The sequence below is a fragment of the Selaginella moellendorffii genome, unplaced genomic scaffold (assembly GCF_000143415.4).
Source record: "Selaginella moellendorffii unplaced genomic scaffold, v1.0 SELMOscaffold_44, whole genome shotgun sequence".
NCBI lineage: Eukaryota > Viridiplantae > Streptophyta > Lycopodiopsida > Selaginellales > Selaginellaceae > Selaginella > Selaginella moellendorffii.
Window position 1 is genome coordinate 744,072 of NW_003314305.1, and position 22,074 is coordinate 766,145.

At 46.5% G+C, this 22,074-nt stretch overlaps 6 protein-coding genes across 7 annotated transcripts; 4 read left to right on the forward strand and 2 right to left on the reverse strand.

The window, feature by feature from the left end:
- Positions 1-558: 558 nt before the first annotated feature.
- LOC9648037 lies at positions 559-3,578 on the forward strand. The gene is made up of 2 exons (XM_024685355.1): positions 559-2,376; positions 2,491-3,578. Exons 1-2 carry the CDS (start codon positions 1,261-1,263, stop codon positions 2,920-2,922), a joined length of 1,548 nt encoding a protein of 515 aa, XP_024541123.1. The 5' UTR covers positions 559-1,260; the 3' UTR covers positions 2,923-3,578.
- Positions 3,479-4,396, forward strand: LOC112349952 (pentatricopeptide repeat-containing protein At4g02750-like). Its single transcript, XM_024685255.1, has 2 exons — positions 3,479-3,821; positions 4,017-4,396. Exons 1-2 carry the CDS (start codon positions 3,479-3,481, stop codon positions 4,394-4,396), a joined length of 723 nt encoding a protein of 240 aa, XP_024541023.1.
- Positions 4,397-9,193: 4,797 nt separating this feature from the next.
- LOC112349953 (pentatricopeptide repeat-containing protein At4g02750-like) lies at positions 9,194-9,920 on the forward strand. The gene is made up of 2 exons (XM_024685256.1): positions 9,194-9,345; positions 9,473-9,920. The coding sequence occupies exons 1-2, from the start codon at positions 9,194-9,196 to the stop codon at positions 9,918-9,920; spliced, it is 600 nt and encodes a 199-aa protein (XP_024541024.1).
- A 37-nt stretch (positions 9,921-9,957) lies between these two features.
- Positions 9,958-10,792, forward strand: LOC9647538 (catalase-1/2). 2 transcript variants are annotated; one of them, XM_002980209.2, is made up of 5 exons: positions 9,958-10,174; positions 10,225-10,284; positions 10,340-10,407; positions 10,471-10,564; positions 10,621-10,792. In XM_002980209.2, the coding sequence occupies exons 1-5, from the start codon at positions 10,070-10,072 to the stop codon at positions 10,678-10,680; spliced, it is 387 nt and encodes a 128-aa protein (XP_002980255.2). In that variant the 5' UTR covers positions 9,958-10,069; the 3' UTR covers positions 10,681-10,792. The 2 variants fall into 2 exon arrangements, with proteins under 2 accessions (XP_002980255.2, XP_024541127.1); XM_024685359.1 differs by having other exon boundaries at positions 9,958-10,171.
- Positions 10,793-11,127: 335 nt separating this feature from the next.
- LOC9647539 (acid phosphatase 1) lies at positions 11,128-11,759 on the reverse strand. Its single transcript, XM_024685257.1, has 3 exons — positions 11,748-11,759; positions 11,304-11,596; positions 11,128-11,251 (listed from the first exon to the last, which is right to left on the reverse strand). Exons 1-3 carry the CDS (start codon positions 11,757-11,759, stop codon positions 11,128-11,130), a joined length of 429 nt encoding a protein of 142 aa, XP_024541025.1.
- A 7,801-nt stretch (positions 11,760-19,560) lies between these two features.
- LOC9647540 (small ribosomal subunit biogenesis GTPase RsgA 1, mitochondrial) lies at positions 19,561-21,764 on the reverse strand. The gene is made up of 6 exons (XM_024685258.1): positions 21,654-21,764; positions 20,904-21,014; positions 20,630-20,788; positions 20,389-20,574; positions 20,246-20,339; positions 19,561-20,183 (listed from the first exon to the last, which is right to left on the reverse strand). The coding sequence occupies exons 1-6, from the start codon at positions 21,762-21,764 to the stop codon at positions 20,104-20,106; spliced, it is 741 nt and encodes a 246-aa protein (XP_024541026.1). The 3' UTR covers positions 19,561-20,103.
- Between the last annotated feature and the right edge of the window lie 310 nt (positions 21,765-22,074).

A 22,074-nucleotide genomic window follows, 5' to 3' on the forward strand; every position in this document is an offset into this window, starting at 1 on the left:
CGAATCGCCAGAAAATCTCATGACCCTCTACAGCAGAGCTCAAGAGAAATAGAAACTGACTAGAGCCACTCCTACGAATTTTACGGCATCCAGCGGCTTGAGACTATGAGCGCCAATTTGCTCGTCCGAATGTATGGCAAATGCGGTAGGCCAAATGATGCCAAGTGAGTGTTTGACGACATCGACGCCAAGACGTTTTCTCGTGGTGACTGCATATGCCCAAAACGTGTATGCCCGATCGGGATACTGTTGCATGGAATACAATTCTTAGAGCGTACGCACAGCATGGCCATGTAGACGAGGCAAAAGATTCTCTTTTTTTTATTCCAAATCCCAACTTTTGTCGTGGACAACAATGCTTACAGCATATGCCCAAAGCGGGTTTATGTCTAGCGCGAAGCGTATGTTTGATTCTATGTCACCTCGCAATGCAATTGCATGGAAATGAATGCTTGCTGGATATGCAAGACTCGGAGGTATCTTAGCCTCTTCAGGATTCTTTCGAAAGGTGCCCCAGCATGACACTATATCAGCTACTGCAATGGTTCCGGCATTTGCTGCGAGGGGCAATGACAGAGAGGCGTGTGCCTTGTTCGAGAATATGCCGGAGAGGAACGTCTTCTCATGGACGGCATTGCTCCAGGGATATGCTGAGAATCGTCTTCTAGACAAGGCAAAGAGCTACTTTGACAAGATGCCAGCATGGAATCTTGTGTTGTGGACTATGCTCGTTGTTTCATATGCTCAATGCGAGCGGCTTGAGATTGCACAAGACTTGTTTGTTGAGATGCCCGAGTAGAGCATAGTGACTTGGAATGCCTTGTTGGCAGTGATCGGGCATGCCAAGCCTTTGGAGGAGGCAAAGCTTTTCCTTGTCACTATGTCCGCATGGAACTTGGTGACCAAAAACACAATTTCTCAGATCAAGGAAGTCAAACAAAGTGAAACCACTAGTTGACTTGGCTAATGCTTCTGTCAGGCTTGCTGGAAGAGGAGGCGTCATCGTTGGTGGATCGAACCACAGCCATGCAACGCGGGATACACAAGACTCTATTGCAGAAGGGAAAGACCATGGAAATGAAGAGCAAGAACAACTACAACTTCGATGTGGTACCAGGATCTCTTCCTGCGGTCTAAGAACATTGAGTTGTTTCTGGAGAACGAGCTTACAAAAAAGTTAGTAACTTTTTTCTATAAACTTCCATTCCAATCCAACAAGTATCCACTGCATAATCTGTTTGAGCACAGAAGATTGGAGCTATGGCGGAGTCACAAGGCGCAGCCAAACTGATGTTGAATCCAAGGGAGAAACTCACTGGAGCACTTGTGATTGGCATCGCTTTTGCAACTTTCGTGGCAACACTTGTGGTCACTGCCATCTTCGCGGTTCCAAAGATGATCAAGCCACCTCCAGGGGATTACTACCCGGATATCGTCAAGGAGGACAAGTGCTCTACTTGCTGGGAAGCCACCGTCTTTGCCACAAGCTCCGATCCATTCTACCAGTGGGTCTGTGATTCCTCACTCCCGGATACTCTTAACGCCTCGCTGAGGGGAACGCTTGCATGCCAGAGGGCCAGCATCTGGCGTGTTTCAGGCAATATCACCTCTGCAAATGAGAGCTCCTTGTATAGCTCGCCAGATCCCCACATTCTTGGAGGAGAGCTTGTCAAGAGAAGCAGGACTCTGGTGTGGAAGATGACAGTCTACTGGGGGATGAGTGTAAGAGCTTGTTTTGACTTGCTAAATCCCATGGAGGATTCATGTCTCTACACAACGCCGATCGTCCAGACCGCTCTTGGATCATATGCAGCGCTCTTGGTTGGCATTCCGTATCGGAAGGCTTCACAGAACCCATATGCCGTGGAGAGCAGCGCTTTGTATCTGGACAATAGTGCGGTGTATTTGACGAACTTTGTGAGCAACGCTAGAACCGGTGCTGGATTGAAGCTCAAAAGCTCTGGCAAAGGAATCAAGAACTACGTCTACGAAGGCCAGGTTTGCAACAGGGCCTCCCCGATCCTCATCACTCCGGACGTGGTTTCCTACATGGGTTTTCCAAGCTTACAGTGCGCTTGCGATGGTATCCTTTGCCTTGTGGGTCTGAACATCACTGGCACAGCTTCGAATGAGGATAAGATTCTTCCTCTGAAACTAAATGCCTCCGGTTGTGGCCAGGGCATGTCGTTTTGGGATTGCGATAGATATCCTTTGAAAGAGCATAGAACCGAATTCTTCTCTTACAGCCCGAGATGGGAGAGATCGATACTACTCGAGGTGAATTTCAGCACAAACTTCGAGGAGGCAATCCGTGGTCCCAACCAGATACTCAAAGACTTCGTTTCTTGCACCGAGGACACAATCCAGAAGAAGGATCCGAGCGATGACACACTAGTGTCAGATCTGCAGGAGTGCTTGAAAAGTCCAATTGTTGCCGTGAGCCCTAGCCCTCGCAAAAGAATCGTAAATGGGGAATTGCTGAAAGATCTCATGGACACCTTCAATAACAAGGTTCCAAACGACAAGGACGACAACTTCTTGTGTGGCATGGACGAAGGCCAGTCAAAGCTGGCGGACAAGTTGTGCACGGTAAGCTTGGACGATCTAAACATGCAAGTTCTGGAGAAGCGCTTGAGGGAGTCTTTAACGGACGTGCAAAGGTTCATGAAGGAGGAATGGGAGAGCACTTGGTCGCAGAGATCAGACGTAACTGTTGGGATTGTCACAGCGGTGGTGACCATCCTTGTGACCATCTGGGGGATGTTCAACAAGGATTTGCAAAAGGTGGAGGCGTTGATCTTGAAGCGCGCAGGCAAATTCACCAGTGTTGTGAAAGTGACAATAGGACTTCCACTGTTTAAGACGGGAATTCGGGGTTTTCTGCTCTTGGGTGTAACATGTTTAACGTATTTGTCAGCTTGAATGCTGTGCGAAGTGAGCCCCGGCTTGCCACCTCGAAAACACTACTTCAGCAGCAGCAGGGGACCTTGTTCTTCTTGACTACAACTTCAACAGTTCAAGTCACTCCATCTTGGATTATCTTCTTTGCAGCATGCTCGTTTGCAATCTTTGTGCTTGCCACAGTAACTTTCGGTGTGTACGTTCGCATGTGCTACGTGGAAAGAAAAGAAGAGGTAACTGTACCATCTTAAATCATGCATGTTTATATAATTAATATGTATTCTTTGATGAGTTTTGGATATAGATAGAGCTCAAGAAAAAGAGAAACTGATTAAAATGAAAGTAACTAAAAAGTTACTACGAATTTTGCGGCATCCAGCGGCTTGAGACTATGAGCACAAAAAGACCAGCCCCACATAATGTGTGTGATTTACGAATTATATCCAGGGATGATTGCGTCTTTCAACGCAGCAATAGCACATTACTTCAGTATCGTGAGCTATGATCAATTTTTTTATCTAAGAGGGCAAAAGAGAATAAGTCTTTTATAAAACTAGTAGTGTAGAATGCCGTTCTAATGAGTTCTCTCAAGAGAGCAGCCAGCCACGCCATTGAAGACTTCGCAACCGTGATTCGCCACTGTGCCAAATCCAAGGACTTGGCAAAGGGTCGCTGGATACACAACCAGATCATTTCAGATCAAAAGGAATACAGAGAGAATGTCTTCCTGCCCAATTTTCTCGTCCAGATGTATGGCAAATGCAGTAGCCCAAATGATGCCAAGCGAGTGTTTGACGCCATCGACGCCAAGAACGTTTTCTCGTGGGCTGTTATGATCACTGCATATACCCAAAACGGGTATCTGCAAGATGCTAAGCTTATCTTTGACGAGATGCCCCATGGAATACAATGCTTGGAGCGTACGCACAACACAGCCATGTAGAGAAGGAAAATATTCTTTTTGATTCGATTCCAAATCCCAACATTGTTTCGTGGACGACAATGCTTACAGCATATGCTCAAAGCGGGTATATGTCTAGCACGGAGCATATGTTTGATTCTATGTCACCTCGCAATGCAATTGCATGGACATCAATGCTTGCTGGATATGCAAGACTCGGAGGGTATCTTAGCCTCTCCAGGATTCTTTCGAAAGGTGCCCCAGCATGACACTATATCAGCTACTGCAATGGTTCCGGCATTTGCTGCGAGGGGCAATGACAGAGAGGCGTGTGCCTTGTTCGAGAATATGCCAGAGAGGAACGTCTTCTCATGGACGGCATTGCTCCAGGGATATGCCGAGAATCGTCTTCTAGACAAGGCAAAAAGCTACTTTGACAAGATGCCAGCATGGAATCTTGTGTCGTGGACTGTGCTCGTCATTTCATATGCTCAATGCGAGCGGCTTGAAATTGCACAAGACTTGTTTGTTGAGATGCCCGAACGGAGCATAGTGACTTGGAATGCCTTGTTGGCAGCGATCGGGCACGCCTAGTTCTTGGAGGAGGCAAAGCTTTTCCTTGTCACTATGCCCGCATGGAACTTGGTGACCAAAAACACAATATCTCAGATCAAGGAAGTCAAACAAAGTGAAACCACTAGTTGACTTGGCTAATGCTTCTGTCATGAGTTTGCTGGAAAAGGAGGCGTCATCGTTGGTGGATCGAACCACAGCCATGCAACACAGGATGCACAAGACTCTATTGCAGAAGGGAAAGACCATGGAAATGAAGAGCGAGAACAACTACAACTTCGATGTTATACCAGGATCTCTTCCCACGGTCTAAGAACATTGACTTGTTTCCGGAGAACGAGCAACCGCTGCTTTGGTGGTGTTATTGCAAGATGAACTGCTTCAGACTTCTTGTACGCAGTGCACAGGCTGAGGCCGAACTATTTGCTGCTTCCTGCGAACGCTCTCAAATTTGCACAACAATCTCCATGAAATTCAGGTCAATTCTCTCTAATCTCAACAACCAACTCGAGCCCACTTATACAGATGATAGAAAGCCTCAAGATGATCACTCTCTCGTATCTACTCTCAAAGAAATCCCAGCTTCGGACACACAGGGAATTCTAACTCCTAAGGAGCACCAGCGTGCCTCACGAATTCTCAAACACTAGTTTATATACTACCTACGCTGTCATTCCATGATCCTCTTGGATCACAACTGCAGATGCCCGATAGCAAATTCCTCCAGGCATCATTAGAAAATCCTCTGCGCCACCTTGCCACCTGACCTTAGGCGGCAGCTTTAAGAGCAGACGCATAGGTTTGTAAAGAAGGGAGAGCACTTCGGCAGAGAGATCAAGGAGTTGCAAGAAGTTTGATCGTGAAAGGTCACCAAAGTTGTTAAAGATGGGAGTGTTTGTGCTCGTGGGTGTGACGTGTTCATAAAGCTTGTGAGCCTCGCCTTGCCACTTTAGAAACACTTCTCCAGCAGCTCAATGGGATCTCGTTCCTAGCGACTACAACCTCAACAGTTCAAGTCACTTGCAATCTAATTTGTATTTTTCAGTTACTTTTGGTGTGTACATTCGCATGAAATAACTGAAAAACTGTGCTTCCAAGGGAAATTCAAGGTTAAAATGAGAGGGGTACACTGCAAAAGAAACACTAGCCCGAAAGCAAAGATCCAAATGCTACACAACTGTGTCAGATTTTTTTTTGTCTTTTTTAAGTATCAACTTCAAGCTTTATTCTTCTTTCTTTACTCAGGTTTTCTTTTTATAAAGCAAAATTCACATTCGGTTTTGAAGACACCCCCTTATTGAATAGTTTTATATTTCACCTCTGAAATTAAGTATGATATATGTAAGATGTGGTGTACCATAGAAACTCAAAGCAATAGTCCAAATACCATAAACATTTCAAAGCGTGTAAAATGTGAGAGAACCATATTCATAATTTACGACACTAGGTGGACCGCCCAAGCGATTGGAATAGAAGCAGCCACATTCTCCACCAAAAGGCATAGCATCCATAGACGACATACAGCTTGCAGTCGTGAAAGAATCTCTATCTCTTCCCTTTATTTCATTTGCTAGACTCTTCATTGGTTTTGTGTTTTATGGACGTATGAAAACTCGAATCCATTCATTAACTATTTACATGCTAGCATGCGCTAAAGATCTGGCCCACCAGAAGCATTAGAAAGCCGAGTCAACTTGTGGTTACACTTTGCTTGGCTTCATTGATTCGGCCTGGAGAACATTAAAGAGAAACAAAACAAGAGAATGGGACTTGCGAGCATGCAAACAAGCACAATACAAGGCTTTTCACGAGCAGGCAGAATGGGTGCGAGGCGACACATGAAGAACAGCCATCGGCGTGGATCTGGGCGACGATGCTCTCTCTTGGGGGCTGTGGAGTAGGGAAATTCAGAGCCCTCAGCAAGATAATGCTGAGAATCGTCTTCTAGACACAAAACGCTACTTTGACAAGATGGAATCTTGGACTGTGCTCGATGCTCAATGTGAGCGGGTTGAAGTTGGACGAGGCTTGTTTGCTGAGATGCTAAGTGGAGTATAATGCCTTGTTGACAGCGATAGGGGATACCAAAGAAGACTGGCCCTTGCAGTTGGCGATATAGTGTCATGCCGAATCTTGCTGTCCATGCGATTGCATTTCGAGGTGACATGGAATTGCTTTACACTGGACATATGCATATGCTGTTGTCCACAACAAGGGTTAGCATCAAAGAGAACCAATCCATGCAACAGTATACGCTTTTAGTTTTGATTTTTGCCACTCAGGTGGTTTTTGTGATTACTTGTTGATAGTACTTTTATTTTCCCTAGTTATTATCTTTTCATAAATATTAAATGTTTACTTTTAAAAAAAATCCTAGACCACAATAAAACGTTTTTGGCTCGCTGTACTAGATGTGCTATCACACAAGGAGGTGTTCAAGCTGGCAAAGGATCCGGCTGTGGACCTCTGGGGCCCATGATCGCCGAGAGTGGGATCTTGAGACAGCCAAGGCGATGGTGCACAGGATGAAAAACCCGAGTGTGGCTTCTTGCACATCAAGGCTGGAGAAATCAGCGATGCACAGGACGTCTTCAACAGGATAATGGGTTTACCTCGATCAGGCAATATTCTCTGCATCTTCAAGCTCATGCCCAACACAGTCGCGTGGAACACGATCATCCCTGCTCATGGAGAGATGAGGAGGTGAGAATTATGTTCGAAGGGATAGGAGCGCAGCGAAACTTGGAGACGTGACGACTTTGGAAATCATAATCACGTGAAAGCTGATGGCACTCTTGATAAGCTTGTCACTAAGGTATTTGCAATTTGCATAATTTTATTTTGTAGATAATCCTCTCTATTGCGGAAGTTTGACGAGCTCTCTTATCCAAGGTCTTTTCCTTGGCAGGAATGTCGTAGTAGTGTAAACCTATTGCTGTCCTAGAAGACGTCCTCGGCGGCTTGGAGGTGCCCGGCCTGGGCGTAAACGGAGATGATGATCTCAAGAGAGCAGCCAGCCACCCCATTGATTCGTCACTGTGCCAAATCGAAGGACTTGGCAAAAGGTCGCTGGATACACAGTCAGATCATTTCAGATGGCATGCAAAGTCTTTGGAGGGATCCTTGTCACACGGTCTAAGCAAGAACATTGACTTGTTTGCGGTGAATGAGGAGCCTCATTTATTACGACGATGAACTGCTCGTGTGCTGACACCCAGATGAGGCCGAATTATTTGCTGCAATCACCATGACGAAGAGGTATGACAATCAGCGGTTTGCTTTTTTCCTTGTGCTTGTACTCAACAGGTTTCCTTCCCTTCTCGTTACGCTGGGCGTGTTTCTACTACGAGAAAAGGTCTAACATCTCATTTATGCTTTGGCAATGGATACGTTTAACTGAATCCACTGTGCTCCAGTTCCTAAATCTAACTGCAAAGCTGTAATTATCGTGGGAAAAGAAAACTCACAATTTATTGCCTGGAAGCATTTCAACTTCAAGAGTTGCCTGAGATCGGGCACCTGAGACTGTGGAATGTTCTTATCACCACCTGTGTTTTGCGATACTTAGGCTCTTCACGAGGTAACGGCTTTCGATGTTGGCTACCTTGTCCATGGCCATGAATCTGTGTTGCTGCTAGACGACCAGTCTTCCAGACTCAAGATGCAACCCACCAGGAAGTAAAGAAAGCAAACAAATGTCCAGGGCTAAATCCGAGTAAGAAGCAAAGCATCGCCTTCTTGGTTTCGTCCGTGTCCATAGTACGAGCACCCAAAGAGCCTGAAAAGACACTCACATACCACACTGCCCTTTCTCTGCATGGTTCATGGGTCTTCGTCTGCCCAAAAGTCCAATTGGCTGAGTAAACAAACACATAAGGTCGGTCGTCATTGCAGTGAAGGCGAAGAGCTTCTCTTTACGTTAGCTCTTGAGAAATCGCAAACTTCTCCCAAAAAAAGGCTGTCGAAGTTTCTAACATCCAATACGCCTCTGAAGCATCCGCTGAAGCATCCGTTCTTTACTCGAAGCGAGGTTCCCACTCGCCAGCTCCTTGTATGTATACTTTTGAGCCAAGCCTTGCAGTGCCTGTCAAGCCTGTGCTTCCAGATCACCAAGCCAAGCGAATGCTCTGCGACCACCCCGACGAGAGTGGAGAGTCATGACCCTGTCCAGACACCGGAGGTTCAGCGGCGTTGTCAGGTTGATGTTGCTGCTGCTTTGCTGTTCGTGTGAGACTAAACTCCCGGAGGCCACCCGCGGATATGACTTGCAGTCAATCTCGTCGATAAGCCTGTCCATTTCCTGTACGGATTTATCGATAAGGCATGGCTCTTCCTTCGTTGATATCTTGAACCTTCGGTTGAGACCAGCTGATCCAGCTATGCTCACAATTGCGATAAGAAGAAGCTGACAAAAAATACCTTGGGGAAAAGCAATGCTAGAGAAGGAGAGTTCCTTCTCACCATTGACAAGCTGGGATAGCTGAAACCTGGAGTATCAGCGAGCATAGCCCCTCTAAATGGCAGATGCAAGAGAAACGTGCCGCATCGTGTGTCTTCCGGATCCAGTCCGTTACGACACCTCACTTACGCGAATGAGTGCCTGTACAACAACTGGATACACAGCCAGATAATTTCAGATCAAAAGGAATACAGAGAGAACGTCTTCCTGGCCAATTTACTCGTCCAGATGTATGGCAAATGCGGTAGCCCGAATGATGCCAAGCGAGTGTTTGACGAGAACGTTTTCTCGTGGGCCGTTATGATGCTGCATATACCCAAAACGGGTATCTGCAAGATGCTAAGCTTATATTTGACGAGATGCCCGATCGGGATACTGTTGCATGGAATACAATGCTTGGAGCGTACGCACAGCATGGCATTGTAGACGGGAAAAAGATTCTTTTTTGTTTGATTGCAAATCTCAACTTTGTGTCGTGGACGACAATGCTTACAGCATATGCCCAAAACGGGTATATGTCTAGCGCGAAGCATATGTTTGATTCTATGTCACCTCGCAATGCAATTGCATGGAAATGAATGCTTGCTGGATATGCAAGACTCGGAGGTATCTTAACATTTTGAGGATGTTTTCGAAAGATACCCCAGTGACACGATATCAGCTACTGCAATGATTTCGGCATTTGCCGCGACGGGCAATGACAGAGAGGCATGTGCCTTGTTCGAGAATATGCCAGAGAGGAACGTCTTCTCATGGACGGCGTTGCTCCAGGGATATGCCGAGAATCGTCTTCTAGACAAGGCAAAGAGCTACTTTGACAAGATGCCAGCATGGAATCTTGTGCCGTGGACTGTGCTCGTCGTTTCATATGCTCAATCCGAGCGGCTTGAGATTGCACAAGACTTGTTTGTGGAGATGCCCGAGCGGAGCATAGTGACTTGGAATGCCTTGTTGGCAGCGATTGGGCATGCCAAGTCTTTGGAGGAAGCGAAGCTTTTCCTTGTCACTATGCCCGCATGGAACTTGGTGACCAAAAACACAATCTCTCAGATCAAGGAAGTCAAACAAAGTGAAACCACTAGTTGACTTGGCTAATGCTTCTGTCATGAGCTTGCTGGAAGAGGAGGCGTCATCGTTGGTGGATCGAACCACAGCCATGCAACGCGGGATACACAAGACTCTATTGCAGAAGGGAAAGACCATGGAAATGAAGAGCGAGAACAACTACAACTTCGATGTTATACCAGGATCTCTACGCTGTGCACAGGCTGAGGCCGAACTATTTGCTGCTTCCTGCGAACGCTCCCAAGTGTGCTCATAACAACAACCATCACGAGGTGGTATGACAAGCAACGCTCTTGCTTTTACGTTCTATATTCTGTGTTTGCAGGTGAACTATTTCCCTTCCCATTTTGATCCTTGCCACCCTCTCGGTGGTCGACGAGAAGAGGTTTGTTTAGTCTACCTTTCAGCTTCTCATTTTATGCTTTGGCATTCTCTTGTAGGTGATGATTGAAAAGGAAAATAACTTTGCTCAGCCAGGAGCAACGTTCCGCTCCGGACCTGGTGACAGGCAAGATCTCAAACCTCTCTCTCAGCTAATCATGTTTTAACTGAATCTCTGCTCCTCTTCCAGGCAAGAGCGTTTCATTGCGAGAGTTCTGGATGCTCTGTCCGACCCGCGCGTCACCCACGAAATCCGTAGCATCTGGCTCTCTTACTGGTCTCAGGTTAGACAATAAAGAAAATACAACATGTGATCAAACTCAACCATGAAAGTGTGCAGGCGGATCGTATGCTTGGTCAGAAGATTGCAACGAAATTCAACGTGAAAGCCAACATGTAAACGGATAAAACTATATCTGTGTCCATCGTGGTGATCGTGGTGAAAGAAAGACGTACTAGTTTCAATTATTACTCTTTTTCTAACAATCCAAATCTGCATTATTATTGAGGTATGTTTCTTGCATTGTATTGCTTGAGTTTTATTTGTTACCCGAGAGATCAGGCACCAGAGACTGTGGAATGCTCTTGTCACCACCTGTGTCTTTCTTGTTGCTCGTTGCTCCCTTGGTGTCATACCCAGGCCAAACCCCTGGACAGTTTGTTTGCTTTCCTTTTTCCAACAAGGTTCTCGTCTTGAGTCTGGAAGAGTGGTCGTCTAGCAAGAGTAGCATTTGGTGTCATGACAGGCTAGCCAACGTTATCTAAAGCTCACAAACCTCATGAAGAGCGTCTTCCAGCCTCTGTAGCCCGCCCGGAGTAAGTTCCTCACAGTCGCACGCCGCAGTGACTATGGGCGTGTGGACACGAGGAACACTGTCCAGTTCGTTCTGAGAAGCGTCCTCACTGGAGCGATCGCCGGGACGCCTCTGGCGGCCCACAAGTTAAAGTCAGTGTCGTGGTAGCTCCCAGCTCTGCAAAGTTTTAACTTTCAACAGGGAAGGAAGAGATAGATCCAGACGTTACCCGAACTGCTTTGTAGCAAAGTAAGGCGTGGTTGAGAGGAGAGTACCATCGACATCAAACAGCCACGCATCAATGCCGGCCTGGCGCAGAAAGTCTGGGCTTGCTGGAATGCCAAGCTCGTTGCAGCTTGGACGTCGGTACTGTGGCCCGGTGGTGTAGCTCCGGACGTAGGGAACACACTCGGCAGGGACTCTCCAGCTCAAGAGGTTTCCAGACGCAACGCTAAACTGGAAGCTGCGACAGTAGGAATCCACGGACTGGGACCTTGGATCTCTCGGCGGGAGGGAAATGTGCTCGGGATGGAACGCTAGAATTTATATTTTTTTAGCTAGCTTTAAATAAATATGGTGAGAAATACCTCATAGGGAGGCAACTGAGGGAGCACATTCGTGCCCGTCCGCGACGACGACCAGAATTGATCCATTATATGTTTTATAGTGGTACCTTTATGTTCATTAATACAGTATTTGTACCCAGTTTTATATAAGATCACAGCTTGTATGATCAATACTTATTGTTATTACAGGAGGGGAAAGATCATGTAGAATAGGCATAATTTTCCATCGTCGTTCGTTGTTGTTGTCAATCAATTCAATCAATCAATCAACGTTCATACAAAGAATTTTCACGTACTGCAACTATGCAAAGGGATTAATCACTTTATTCGCCACTTACTTACAAAAAAGTTAGTAACCTTTCTATATAAACTTCTATTCCAGCGGGTATCCACCGCATAATCTATTTGAGCAGAGAACATTAGAGCTATGGCGGAGTCACAAGGCGTACCTAAACTGATGTTGAATCCAAGGGAGAAACTCACTGGAGCGCTTTTGATTGGCACCGCATTTGCAACTTTCGTCGCGACACTTCTGCTCACTGCCATCTTCGCGGTTCCAAAGATGAGCAAGCCACCTCCAGGGGATTACTACCCGGATATCATCAAGGAGGACAAGTGTTCTACGTGCTGGGAAGCCACCGTCTTTGCCACAAGCTCCGATCCATTCTACCAGTGGGTCTCTGATTCCTCAGTCCCGGATACTCTTAACGCCTCGCTGAGGGGAACGCTTGCATACCAGAGGGCCAGCATCTGGCGTGTTTCGGGCAATATCACCTCTACAAATGAGAGGTCCTTGTATAGCTCGCCAGATCCCCACATTCTTGGAGGAGAGCTTGTCAAAAGAAGCAGGACTCTGGTGTGGAAGATGACAGTCTACTGGGGGATGAGTGTAAGAGCTTGTTTCGACATCCAAGATCTCATCGAGGAGTCCTGTCTCTACACAACGCCGATCGTCCAGACCGCTCTTGGATCATATGCAGCGCTCTTGGTTGGCGTTCCGTATCGGAAGGCTTCACAGGAACCATATGCCGTGGAGAGCAGCGCTTTGTATCTGGACAATAGTGCGGTGTATTTGACGAACTTTGTGAGCAACGCTAGAACCAGTGCTGGATTGAAGCTCAAAAGCTCTGGCAAAGGAATCAAGAACTACGTCTACGAAGGCCAGGTTTGCAACAGGGCCTCCCCGATCCTCGTCACCCCGGACGTGGTTTCTTACATGGGTTATCCAAGCTTCCAGTGCGCTTGCGATGGTAACCTTTGCCTTGTGGGTCTGGACTTCACTGGGACAGCTTCGAATGAGGATGATATTTTTCCTCTGAAACTAAATGCCTCCGGGTGTGGCCAGGGCAATTCGTTTTGGGATTACGATAGGTTTCCTTTGGAAGAGAATAGAACCAGCTTCTACTCTTACAGCCCGAGATGGGAGACATCGATACTACTCGAGGTGAATTTCATCACAAACTTCATGGAGGCAATCCGTGGTCCCAACCAGATACTCAAAGATTTCGTTTCTTGCACCGAGGACACGATCCAGAAGAAGGCTCCGAGCGATGACACACTAGTGTCAGATCTGCAGGAGTGCTTGAAAAGTCCAATTGTTGCCGTGAGCCCTATCTTTCAAAAAAGACTCGTAAATGGGGAAATGTTTAAAGATCTCGTGGACACCTTAAATAGCGACGTTCCAGACGACGAGGACGACAACTTCTTGTGTGGCATGGACGAAGGCCAGTCAAAGATGGCGGACAAGCTGTGCACGGTAAGCTTGGAGGATCTAAACATGCAAGTTCTGGAGAAGCGCTTGAGGGAGTCTCTAACGGACGTGCAAAGGTTCATGAAGAAGGAATGGGAGAGCACTTCGTCGCAGAGATCGGACATAACTGTTGGGATTGTCACAGCGGTGGTGACCATCCTTGTGACCATCTGGGGGATGTTCAACAGGGATTTGCAAGAGGTGGAGGCGTTGATCTTGAAGCACACAGGCAATTTCACCAGAGTTGTGCAAGCGACAATAGGACTTCCACTGTTTAAGACGGGAATTCGGGGTTTTCTACTCTTGGGTGTGATCGTGTGGAACATGTTTAACGTGTTTGTCAGCTTGAATGCTGTGGGAAGTGAGCCCCGGCTTGCCACCTCGAAAACACTACTTCAGCAGCAGCAGGGGGCCTTGTTCTTGGTGACTACAACTTCAACAGTTCAAGTCACTCCATCTTGGATTATCTTCTTTGCAGCGTGCTCGTTTGCAATCTTTGTGCTTGCCACAGTACCTTTCGGTGTGTACGTTCGCATGCGCTACGTGGAAAGAAAAGAAGAGGTAACTGTACCAGCTTAAATCATGCATGTTTATATAATTAATATGTATTCTTTGATGAGTGCCGCAACATTTGGATATAGATAGAGCTCAAGAAAAAGAGAAACTGATTAAAATGAAAGTAAGTAAAAAGTGTCAACCCACTCAATTTCATGCTGTGTAGAGTATCTTCTCATGTGTTACATGCTTTTGGTATCTGGAAAGTGTATAGTTTTTGCTTTTCTAAGGCATACAGCTTGCTTTCATTAAGCAGTCTTTATCTATTGTATTTGAAAGCAACGGTTCCAAGCATCCGGGCTACTGTCTTTGGAATAGAAGTTACTTACAGCCAGCTCTCGTGCTTGATTGCATTCGCCGCGCCCTTTTTCTTCCTCGTACAAGTAGGCCGTGGCATTGCCATAGCTTCTATGCTATGCTGCTCAATGTTCTCTTCTAACCATATATGATAACTCTTGTTGCATGAATGTGGATTTAAGAGAATTTCTCAGCCCACCACCGGGTGTTTTTGAAGATTCCCGACCAGGGCATGGAGCACAGTGGTGGAGTGAAGTTTTGTTTCCTCCTGGTGCCTGAGGAGTTTTAACGACCTCTGATATCAGTCCGAGCCAAATAACAATCTCATCACCCTCCACAGCAGAGCTCAAGAGAAATAGAAAGTAGATCCACTCCTACGAATTTTGCGGCGAACAGCTTGAGACTATGAGCACAAAAAGGCCAGCCCCACATAATGTGTGTGGTTTACGAACTATATCCAGGGATGATTGCGTCTTTCAACGCAGCAATAGCACATTACTTCAGTATCGTGATCTATGATCAATTTTTTTATCCAAGAGGGCAAAAGAGAATAAGTCGTTTATAAAACCAGTAGTGTAGAATGCCGTTCTCAAGAGAGCAGCCAGCCACGCCATTGAAGACTTCGCAACCGTGATTCGCCACTGTGCCAAATCCAAGGACTTGGCAAAGGGTCGCTGGATACACAGCCAGATCATTTCAGATCAAATGGAATACAGAGAGAACGTCTTCCTGGTCAATTTGCTCGTGCAGATGTATGGAAAATGCGGTAGCCCAAATGATGCCAAGCAAGTGTTTGACGCCATCGACGCCAAGAACGTTTTCTCGTGGGCAGTTATGATGACTGCATATACGGGTATCTGCAAGATGCTAAGCTTATATTTGACGAGATGCCCGATCGGGATACTGTTGCGTGGAATACAATGCTTGGAGCGTACGCACAACACGGGCATGTAGACGAGGCAAAGATTCTTTTTGATTCGATTCCAAATCCCAACATTGTTTCGTGGACGACAATGCTTACAGCATATGCTCAAAGTGGGTATATGTCTACCGCGAAGCATATGTTTGATTCTATGTCACTTCGCAATGCAATTGCATGGACATCAATGCTTGCTGGATATGCAAGACTCGGAGGTATCTTAGCATCTTGAGGATTGTTTCGAAAGATGCCCCAGCATGACACTATATCAGCTACTGCAATGGTTTCGGCATTTGCCGCGAGGGGCAATGACAGAGAGGCGTGTGCCTTGTTCGAGAATATGCCGGAGAGGAACGTCTTCTCATGGACGGCATTGCTCCAGGGATATGCCGAGAATCGTCTTCTAGACAAGGCAAAGAGCTACTTTGACAAGATGCCAGCATGGAATCTTGTGCCGTGGACTGTGCTCGTCGTTTCATATGCTCAATCCGAGCGGCTTGAGATTGCACAAGACTTGTTTGTGGAGATGCCCGAGCGGAGCATAGTGACTTGGAATGCCTTGTTGGCAGCGATTGGGCATGCCAAGTCTTTGGAGGAAGCGAAGCTTTTCCTTGTCACTATGCCCGCATGGAACTTGGTGACCAAAAACACAATCTCTCAGATCAAGGAAGTCAAACAAAGTGAAACCACTAGTTGACTTGGCTAATGCTTCTGTCATGAGCTTGCTGGAAGAGGAGGCGTCATCGTTGGTGGATCGAACCACAGCCATGCAACGCGGGATACACAAGACTCTATTGCAGAAGGGAAAGACCATGGAAATGAAGAGCGAGAACAACTACAACTTCGATGTTATACCAGGATCTCTTCCTGCGGTCTAAGAACATTGACTTGTTTCCGGAGAACGAGCAACCGCTGCTTTGGTGGTGTTATTGCAAGATGAACTGCTTCAGACTTCTTGTACGCTGTGCACAGGCTGAGGCCGAACTATTTGCTGCTTCCTGCGAACGCTCTCAAATTTGCACGACAATCTCCATGAAATTCAGGTCAATTCACTCTAATCTCAACAACCAACTCGAGCCACTTATACAGATGACAGAAAGCCTCAAGATGATCTCTCTCTCGTATCTACTCTCAAAGACATCCCAGCTTGGGGAATTCGAACTCCTAAGGAGCACCAGCCTGCCTCACGAATTCTCAAACACTAGCTTATATACTACCTACGCTGTCATTCCATGATCCTCTTGGGTCACAACTGCGGATGCCCGATAGCAAATTCCTCCAGGCATCATTAGAAAATCCTCTGCGCCACCTTGCCACCTGACCTTGGGCGGCACAAGCTTTAAGAGCAGACGCATAGGTTTGTAAAGAAGGGAGAGCACTTCGGCAGAGAGATCAAGGATTACTATTAGGATCGTAAAAGGTCACCAAAGTTGTGGGACTTCCATTGTTTAAGATGGGAGTGTTTGTGCTCGTGGGTGTGACGTGTTCATAAAGCTTGTGAGCCTCGCCTTGCCACTTCAGAAACACTTCTCCAGCAGCTCAATGGGATCTCGTTCCTAGCGACTACAACCTCAACATTGCAATCTAATTTGTATTTTTCAGTTACTTTTTTTGTGTGTACATTCGCATGAAATAACTGAGGAACTGTGCTTCCAAGCGAAATTCAAGGTTAAAATGAGAGGGGTACACTGCAAAAGAAACACTAGCCCGAAAAGCAAAGATCCAAATGCTATTGGAATAGAAGCAGCCACATTCTCCACCAGAAAGCATAGCATCCATAGACGACATACAGCTTGCAGTCATGAAAGAATCTCTATCTCTTCCTTTTATTTCATTTGCTAGACTCTTCATTGGTTTTGTGTTTTATGGACGTCTGAAAACTCGAACGTTGCGCTAAAGATTTGGCCCACCAGAAGCATTAGAAAGCCGAGTCAACTTGTGGTTACACTTTGCTTGGCTTCATTGATTCGGTCTGGAGAACATTAAAGAGAAACCAAACAAGAGAATGGGACTTACGAGCATGCAAACAAGCACAATACAAGGCTTTTCATGAGCAGGGCAGAATGGGTGCGAGGCGACACGCGAAGAACAGCCATCGGCGTGGATCTGGGCGACGATGCTCTCTCTTGGGGGCTGTGGAGTAGGGAAATTCAGAGCTCTCAGCAAGATAATGCTGAGAATCGTCTTCTAGACACAAAACGCTACTTTGACAAGGACTGTGCTCGATGCTCAATGTGAGCGGCTTGAAGTCGGACGAGGCTTGTTCTAAGTGGAGTATAGCGACTTGGAATGCCTTGGTGACAGCGATAGGGCATACCAAAGAAGACTGGCCCTTGCAGTTGGCGATATAGTGTCATGCCGAGTCTGGCAACATGGAATCAAACATATGCTGTTGTCCATAACAAGGGTTAGGATCAAAGAGAATCTTGCAGCAACATGCATATGAACCAATCCATGCAACAGTATATGCTTTTAGTTTTGATTTTTGCCACTCAGTGGTTTTTGTGATTACTTGTTGATGTTGAGATTGAGACGGACATAGTACTATTATTTTCCCTCTTGGCTTTGTTCTTGAATTGTAGTTATTATCTTTTCATAAATATTAAATGTTTACTTTTAAAACAAAATTCTCTCCACACAATAAAACGTTCTTGGCTCGCTTGGCATCACTTGTACTAGAGCATCGAGCATATGCCCAATCTGGGCATATGCTCCAGTCATTGCATTCCACACGCATCGACGTATACCCAGAGGGTGCTTATGGACAAGGCCAAGGAGGTGTTCAGGCTGGCAAAGGATCCGGCTGTGGACCTCTGGGGATGATCGCCGAGAGTGGGATCTTGAGACAGCCAAGGCGATGGTGCACAGGATGAAAACTCAAGTGTGGCTTCTTGCACGCCATTGTTTGACATAAAGGCTGGAGAAATCAGCGATGCACAGGACGTCTTCAACAGGATGATGGGTTTACCTCGATCAGGCAATATTCTCTGAGGCAAAGGGCATCTTCAAGCTCATGCCCAACACAGTCGCATGGAACACGATCATCCCTGCTCATGGAGAGATGAGGAGGTGAGAATTATGTTCGAAGGGATAGGAGTGCAGCGTGACGACTTTGGAAATATCATAATCACGTGAAAGCTGATGGGACTCTTGATAAGCTTGTCACTAAGGTATTTGCAATTTGCATAATTTTGTTTTGTAGATAATCCTCTTTATTGCGGAAGTTTGACGAGCTCTCTTATCGAAGGTCTTTTCCTCGGCAAGAATGTAGTAGTAGTGTAAACCTATTGCCGTCCGAGAAGACGTCCTCGGCGGTTTGGAGGTGCCCGGCCCGGGCGTAAGCGGAGATGATGATCTCGAGAGAGCAGCCAGCCACCCCATTGATTCGTCACTGTGCCAAATCGAAGGACTTGGCAAAAGGTCGCTGGATACACAGTCAGATCATTTCAGATGGCATGCAAAGTCTTTGGAGGGTTCCTTGTCACACGGTCTAAGCAAGAACATTGACTTGTTTGCGGTGAATGAGGAGCCTCATTTATTACGACAATGAACTGCTCGTGTGCTGACACCCAGATGAGGCCGAATTATTTGCTGCTTCCTGCGAACGTCTTAAATGTGCAGAACAATCACCATGACGAAGAGGTATGACAATCAGCGGTTTGCTTTTTTCCTTGTGCTTGTACTCAACAGGTTTCCTTCCCTTCTTGTTACGCTGGGCGTGTTTCTACTACGAGAAAAGGTCTAACATCTCATTTATGCTTTGGCAATGGATACGTTTAACTGAATCCACTGTGCTCCAGTTCCTAAATCTAACTGCAAAGCTGTAATTATCGTGGGAAAAGAAAACTCGCAAGTTATTTTCAACTTCAAGAGTTGCCTGAGATCAAGCACCTGAGACTGTGGAATGTTCTTATCACCATCTGTGTTTTGCCTGTATTTCCCTGGAGTTGATACTTAGGCTCTTCACGAGGTAACGGCTTTCGATGTTGGCTACCTTGTCCATGGCCATGAATCTCTGTTGTTGCTAGACGACCACTCTTCCAGACTCAAGATGCGACCCACCAGGAAGTAAAGAAAGCAGAGCCTGAAAAGACACTCACATACCACACTGCCCTTTCTCTGCATGGTTCATGTGTCTTCGTCTGCCCGAAACTCCAATTGGCTGAGTAAACAAACACATAAGGTCGGTCGTCATTGCAGTGAAGGCGAAGAGCTTCTCTTTACGTTCCAGCGGCTTTTTAAGCTGGAGCAGGCCCGAGGTCCAGAGCTACTCTTCCTCTCTCGTTCATTGGCTTGCACAGTTTTCATGGAGAGTGTTCTGTTTCTTTCCTTTCTTCTCCTTTTTTTTCTCCCAGTTCAGTAAGCACGCGACGCAGCAGCTCCTACAGCTTACCGGGGAGATCGAGACCTCGTGCTGAGTTTTTGTTTTACAGGTAGCTCTGGAGAATTCGCAAGCTTCTCCCAAAAAAAGGCTGTCCAAGTTTCTAACATCCAATACGCCTCTGAAGCATCCGTTCTTTACTCGAAGCGAGGTTCCCACTCGCCAGCTCCTTGTATGTATACTTTTGAGGCAAGCCTTGCAGTGCCTGTCAAGCCTGTGCTTCCAGATCATCAGCACGACCAAGCCAACCGAATGCTCTGCGACCACCCTGACGAGAGTGGAGAGACATGCCCTTGTCCAGACACGGGGGGTTCAGCGGCGTTGTCAGGTTGATGTTGCTGCTGCTTTGCTGCTCGTGTGAGGCTAAACTCCCGTAGGCCACCCGCGGACATGACTTGCAGTCAATCTCGTCGATAAGCCTGTCCATTTCCTGTACGGATTTATCGGCACTTGAAATAAGGCATTGCTCTTCCTTCGTTGATATCTTGAGCCTTCGGCTATTGTATCCAGGCCTTGATCCTAGACAATAGAAAAGACGAAAAGAAAAAGTGTAAGTCACCTTTACCTGTCTAGCTGAGAAGTAAAAGCTGAGACCACAGCTATGCTCACAATCGCGATAAGAAGAAGCTGACAAAAAATACCTGGGGGAAAAGCAATGCTAATGAGTTCCTTGTCACCATTGACAAGCTGGGATAGCTGAAACCTGGAGTGTCAGCGAGCATAATGGCAGATGCAAGAGAAATGTGCCGCATCGTGTGTCGACCGCGAATGACTTCATTGTCGACTTCGTCTAGTGCCTGTACACGCGACAAGTTAGTTTCAGACGAACTTCGAAGGTATACAGACCTGGATGTCATCTGGTGGAAGGCAAGATTTTCCACGTAGAAAGTTGATCAAGCTCGATTTTCGGACTCCACTTGGGCCAAAAACAGCTGATGTTTTATCTTCATGAAGCCCCATACCAGTCTCTACACTGCATATGTATAGTTTATATCCCGACTCCATCAGCTGCTTCTCCCAGCTATCTTTCATCTGAAAACTAAAGATGATCCTTCTATCAGCTTTGCAAAAGAAATAAAACGGGTACCTCCTGAGTAACAAGATCCGCCTTACTGAGCACCACTGCTAGAGGTATTCCAGTAGACTCGCCTTCGACTAAGAACCTATTCATTATCACAGGATCCAAGCGCGGCCTATCCAGCACCAGTAGCAAATCAACATTAGCCACTGGTATTTTGGAGAAGTGCTCTCACCACGTAAAGAAGCTTAATCCCTGCTCTAAAGCCCTCTTCTTGCAAGCTCATCGAGCGCTCCAGCTCGTTCACCACGACAGTCATGAAATTCGCCTGCGCCGACCTGACCTGACCGACTGCTCGATCCTCGGCTAAAAGATTGTCGAATCGCCTCACATCCGCTACATCACGCACCTGTTGATTCCACTGGCGAGAGACTTGCTTGGAATCGCCCCGCCGCTGCGCACCGGCATGCAACCTAGACCTCTACCCTTTTCTTTTTGGCGCCAAAATCGGGTTTAAATCAGATTTTTAGGGTTCTTGGGAGGGAAAAATGCACTACGTACATAATCTCGCAAGGAAGGTGTCTGCGGTACTTGACGCTCCACGCTTCTCGAAACGTATGAGATGGAAAGAAGACCATTTGAGTGAAAAAACAAATTTATTGTTTCTCACTCTTTATTTTCTATCTCCAGATCGCGTTGAGAAATTTTAAATTCCAGCGGCTATGGGACGATCCATGATATGCTAGGTACCTTGTCTCAAATTCCTTGACCAACTTTGTTTTTCTTTGATTTTTTTTTTCCATCACTAGGATCGCTGCTTCTTTCCAGATACACTAAAGTAGCACTTGTTCCGGGGGGATAACGTCGAGGAGGCCTCCCCAGAGAGGCAACGGATTATGTTCCTTTGAGCGTTCCAGGAGTCAGCTTGCCGCATATGAAGATCAAAGCTTTGCATGGCAGCGTAAGTTCTTTCGGACAATGCTTACACTCACACTGATGCTGGTTTTCCAGGAGGATGTCTCTTCGACTCTGGACTTGATCCATTCCAGCCGGTTCGAGTTCCTGTTCTTGGTCGAGTGCTCGGCTAGCAGACTAACTCCACTGAGCTCTCAAAGTCATCGCCATTCCTTTCTGGCTCAAACAAGGTTGTCCCTCGCAACAAATGCCGAATTGCCGTCACTGTTATAGTGTCATGCTGGGGCATCTTTCGGAAGAATCATCGAGAGACCAACATGCCTCCTTATTCTGGCTCTTCATCTGATTATACAACACAAAGAAACTTCGTCTTTGACGAAAGCCTTACTTCTTCGCACTAGTCTTGCATATCCAGCAAGCATTGCGATTGCATTTCGGGGTGACATGGAATCAAACATATGCTTTACGCTGGACATATACCCACTTTCGGCATAAGCCGTAATTAGGACAAGAAGTTTGGATCCGGTGCATTGTCAACGTGTGCATATGAACCAAGCACTGTATTCCATGAAGCAATATCTCGAACCGGCATGTTGTCA

Coding starts and splice junctions, on each gene's coding strand:
- LOC112349952 (XM_024685255.1), top strand. CDS start 3,479: ATGAGTTCTCTCAAGAGAGCAGCCAGCCACGCCATTGAAGACTTCGCA. Junction 3,822..4,016: donor TGGAATACAATGCTTGGAGC/GTACGCACAACA, acceptor TGGATATGCAAG/ACTCGGAGGGTATCTTAGCC.
- LOC9647540 (XM_024685258.1), bottom strand. CDS start 21,764: ATGCCCCAGCATGACACTATAACAGTGACGGCAATTCGGCATTTGTTG. Junction 20,789..20,903: donor AGGATCGAGCAGTCGGTCAG/GTCAGGTCGGCG, acceptor ACGTGGTGAGAG/CACTTCTCCAAAATACCAGT. Junction 20,184..20,245: donor TATGCTCGCTGACACTCCAG/GTTTCAGCTATC, acceptor CTTTTCCCCCAG/GTATTTTTTGTCAGCTTCTT.
- LOC112349953 (XM_024685256.1), top strand. CDS start 9,194: ATGCCCGATCGGGATACTGTTGCATGGAATACAATGCTTGGAGCGTAC. Junction 9,346..9,472: donor ACAGCATATGCCCAAAACGG/GTATATGTCTAG, acceptor TGTTTTCGAAAG/ATACCCCAGTGACACGATAT.
- LOC9647538 (XM_002980209.2), top strand. CDS start 10,070: ATGTTATACCAGGATCTCTACGCTGTGCACAGGCTGAGGCCGAACTAT. Junction 10,175..10,224: donor ACAACAACCATCACGAGGTG/GTATGACAAGCA, acceptor CTGTGTTTGCAG/GTGAACTATTTCCCTTCCCA. Junction 10,408..10,470: donor CGCTCCGGACCTGGTGACAG/GCAAGATCTCAA, acceptor CTCCTCTTCCAG/GCAAGAGCGTTTCATTGCGA.
- LOC9647539 (XM_024685257.1), bottom strand. Junction 11,252..11,303: donor TTTGCTACAAAGCAGTTCGG/GTAACGTCTGGA, acceptor AAAACTTTGCAG/AGCTGGGAGCTACCACGACA.
- LOC9648037 (XM_024685355.1), top strand. CDS start 1,261: ATGGCGGAGTCACAAGGCGCAGCCAAACTGATGTTGAATCCAAGGGAG. Junction 2,377..2,490: donor ACACAATCCAGAAGAAGGAT/CCGAGCGATGAC, acceptor CTGAAAGATCTC/ATGGACACCTTCAATAACAA.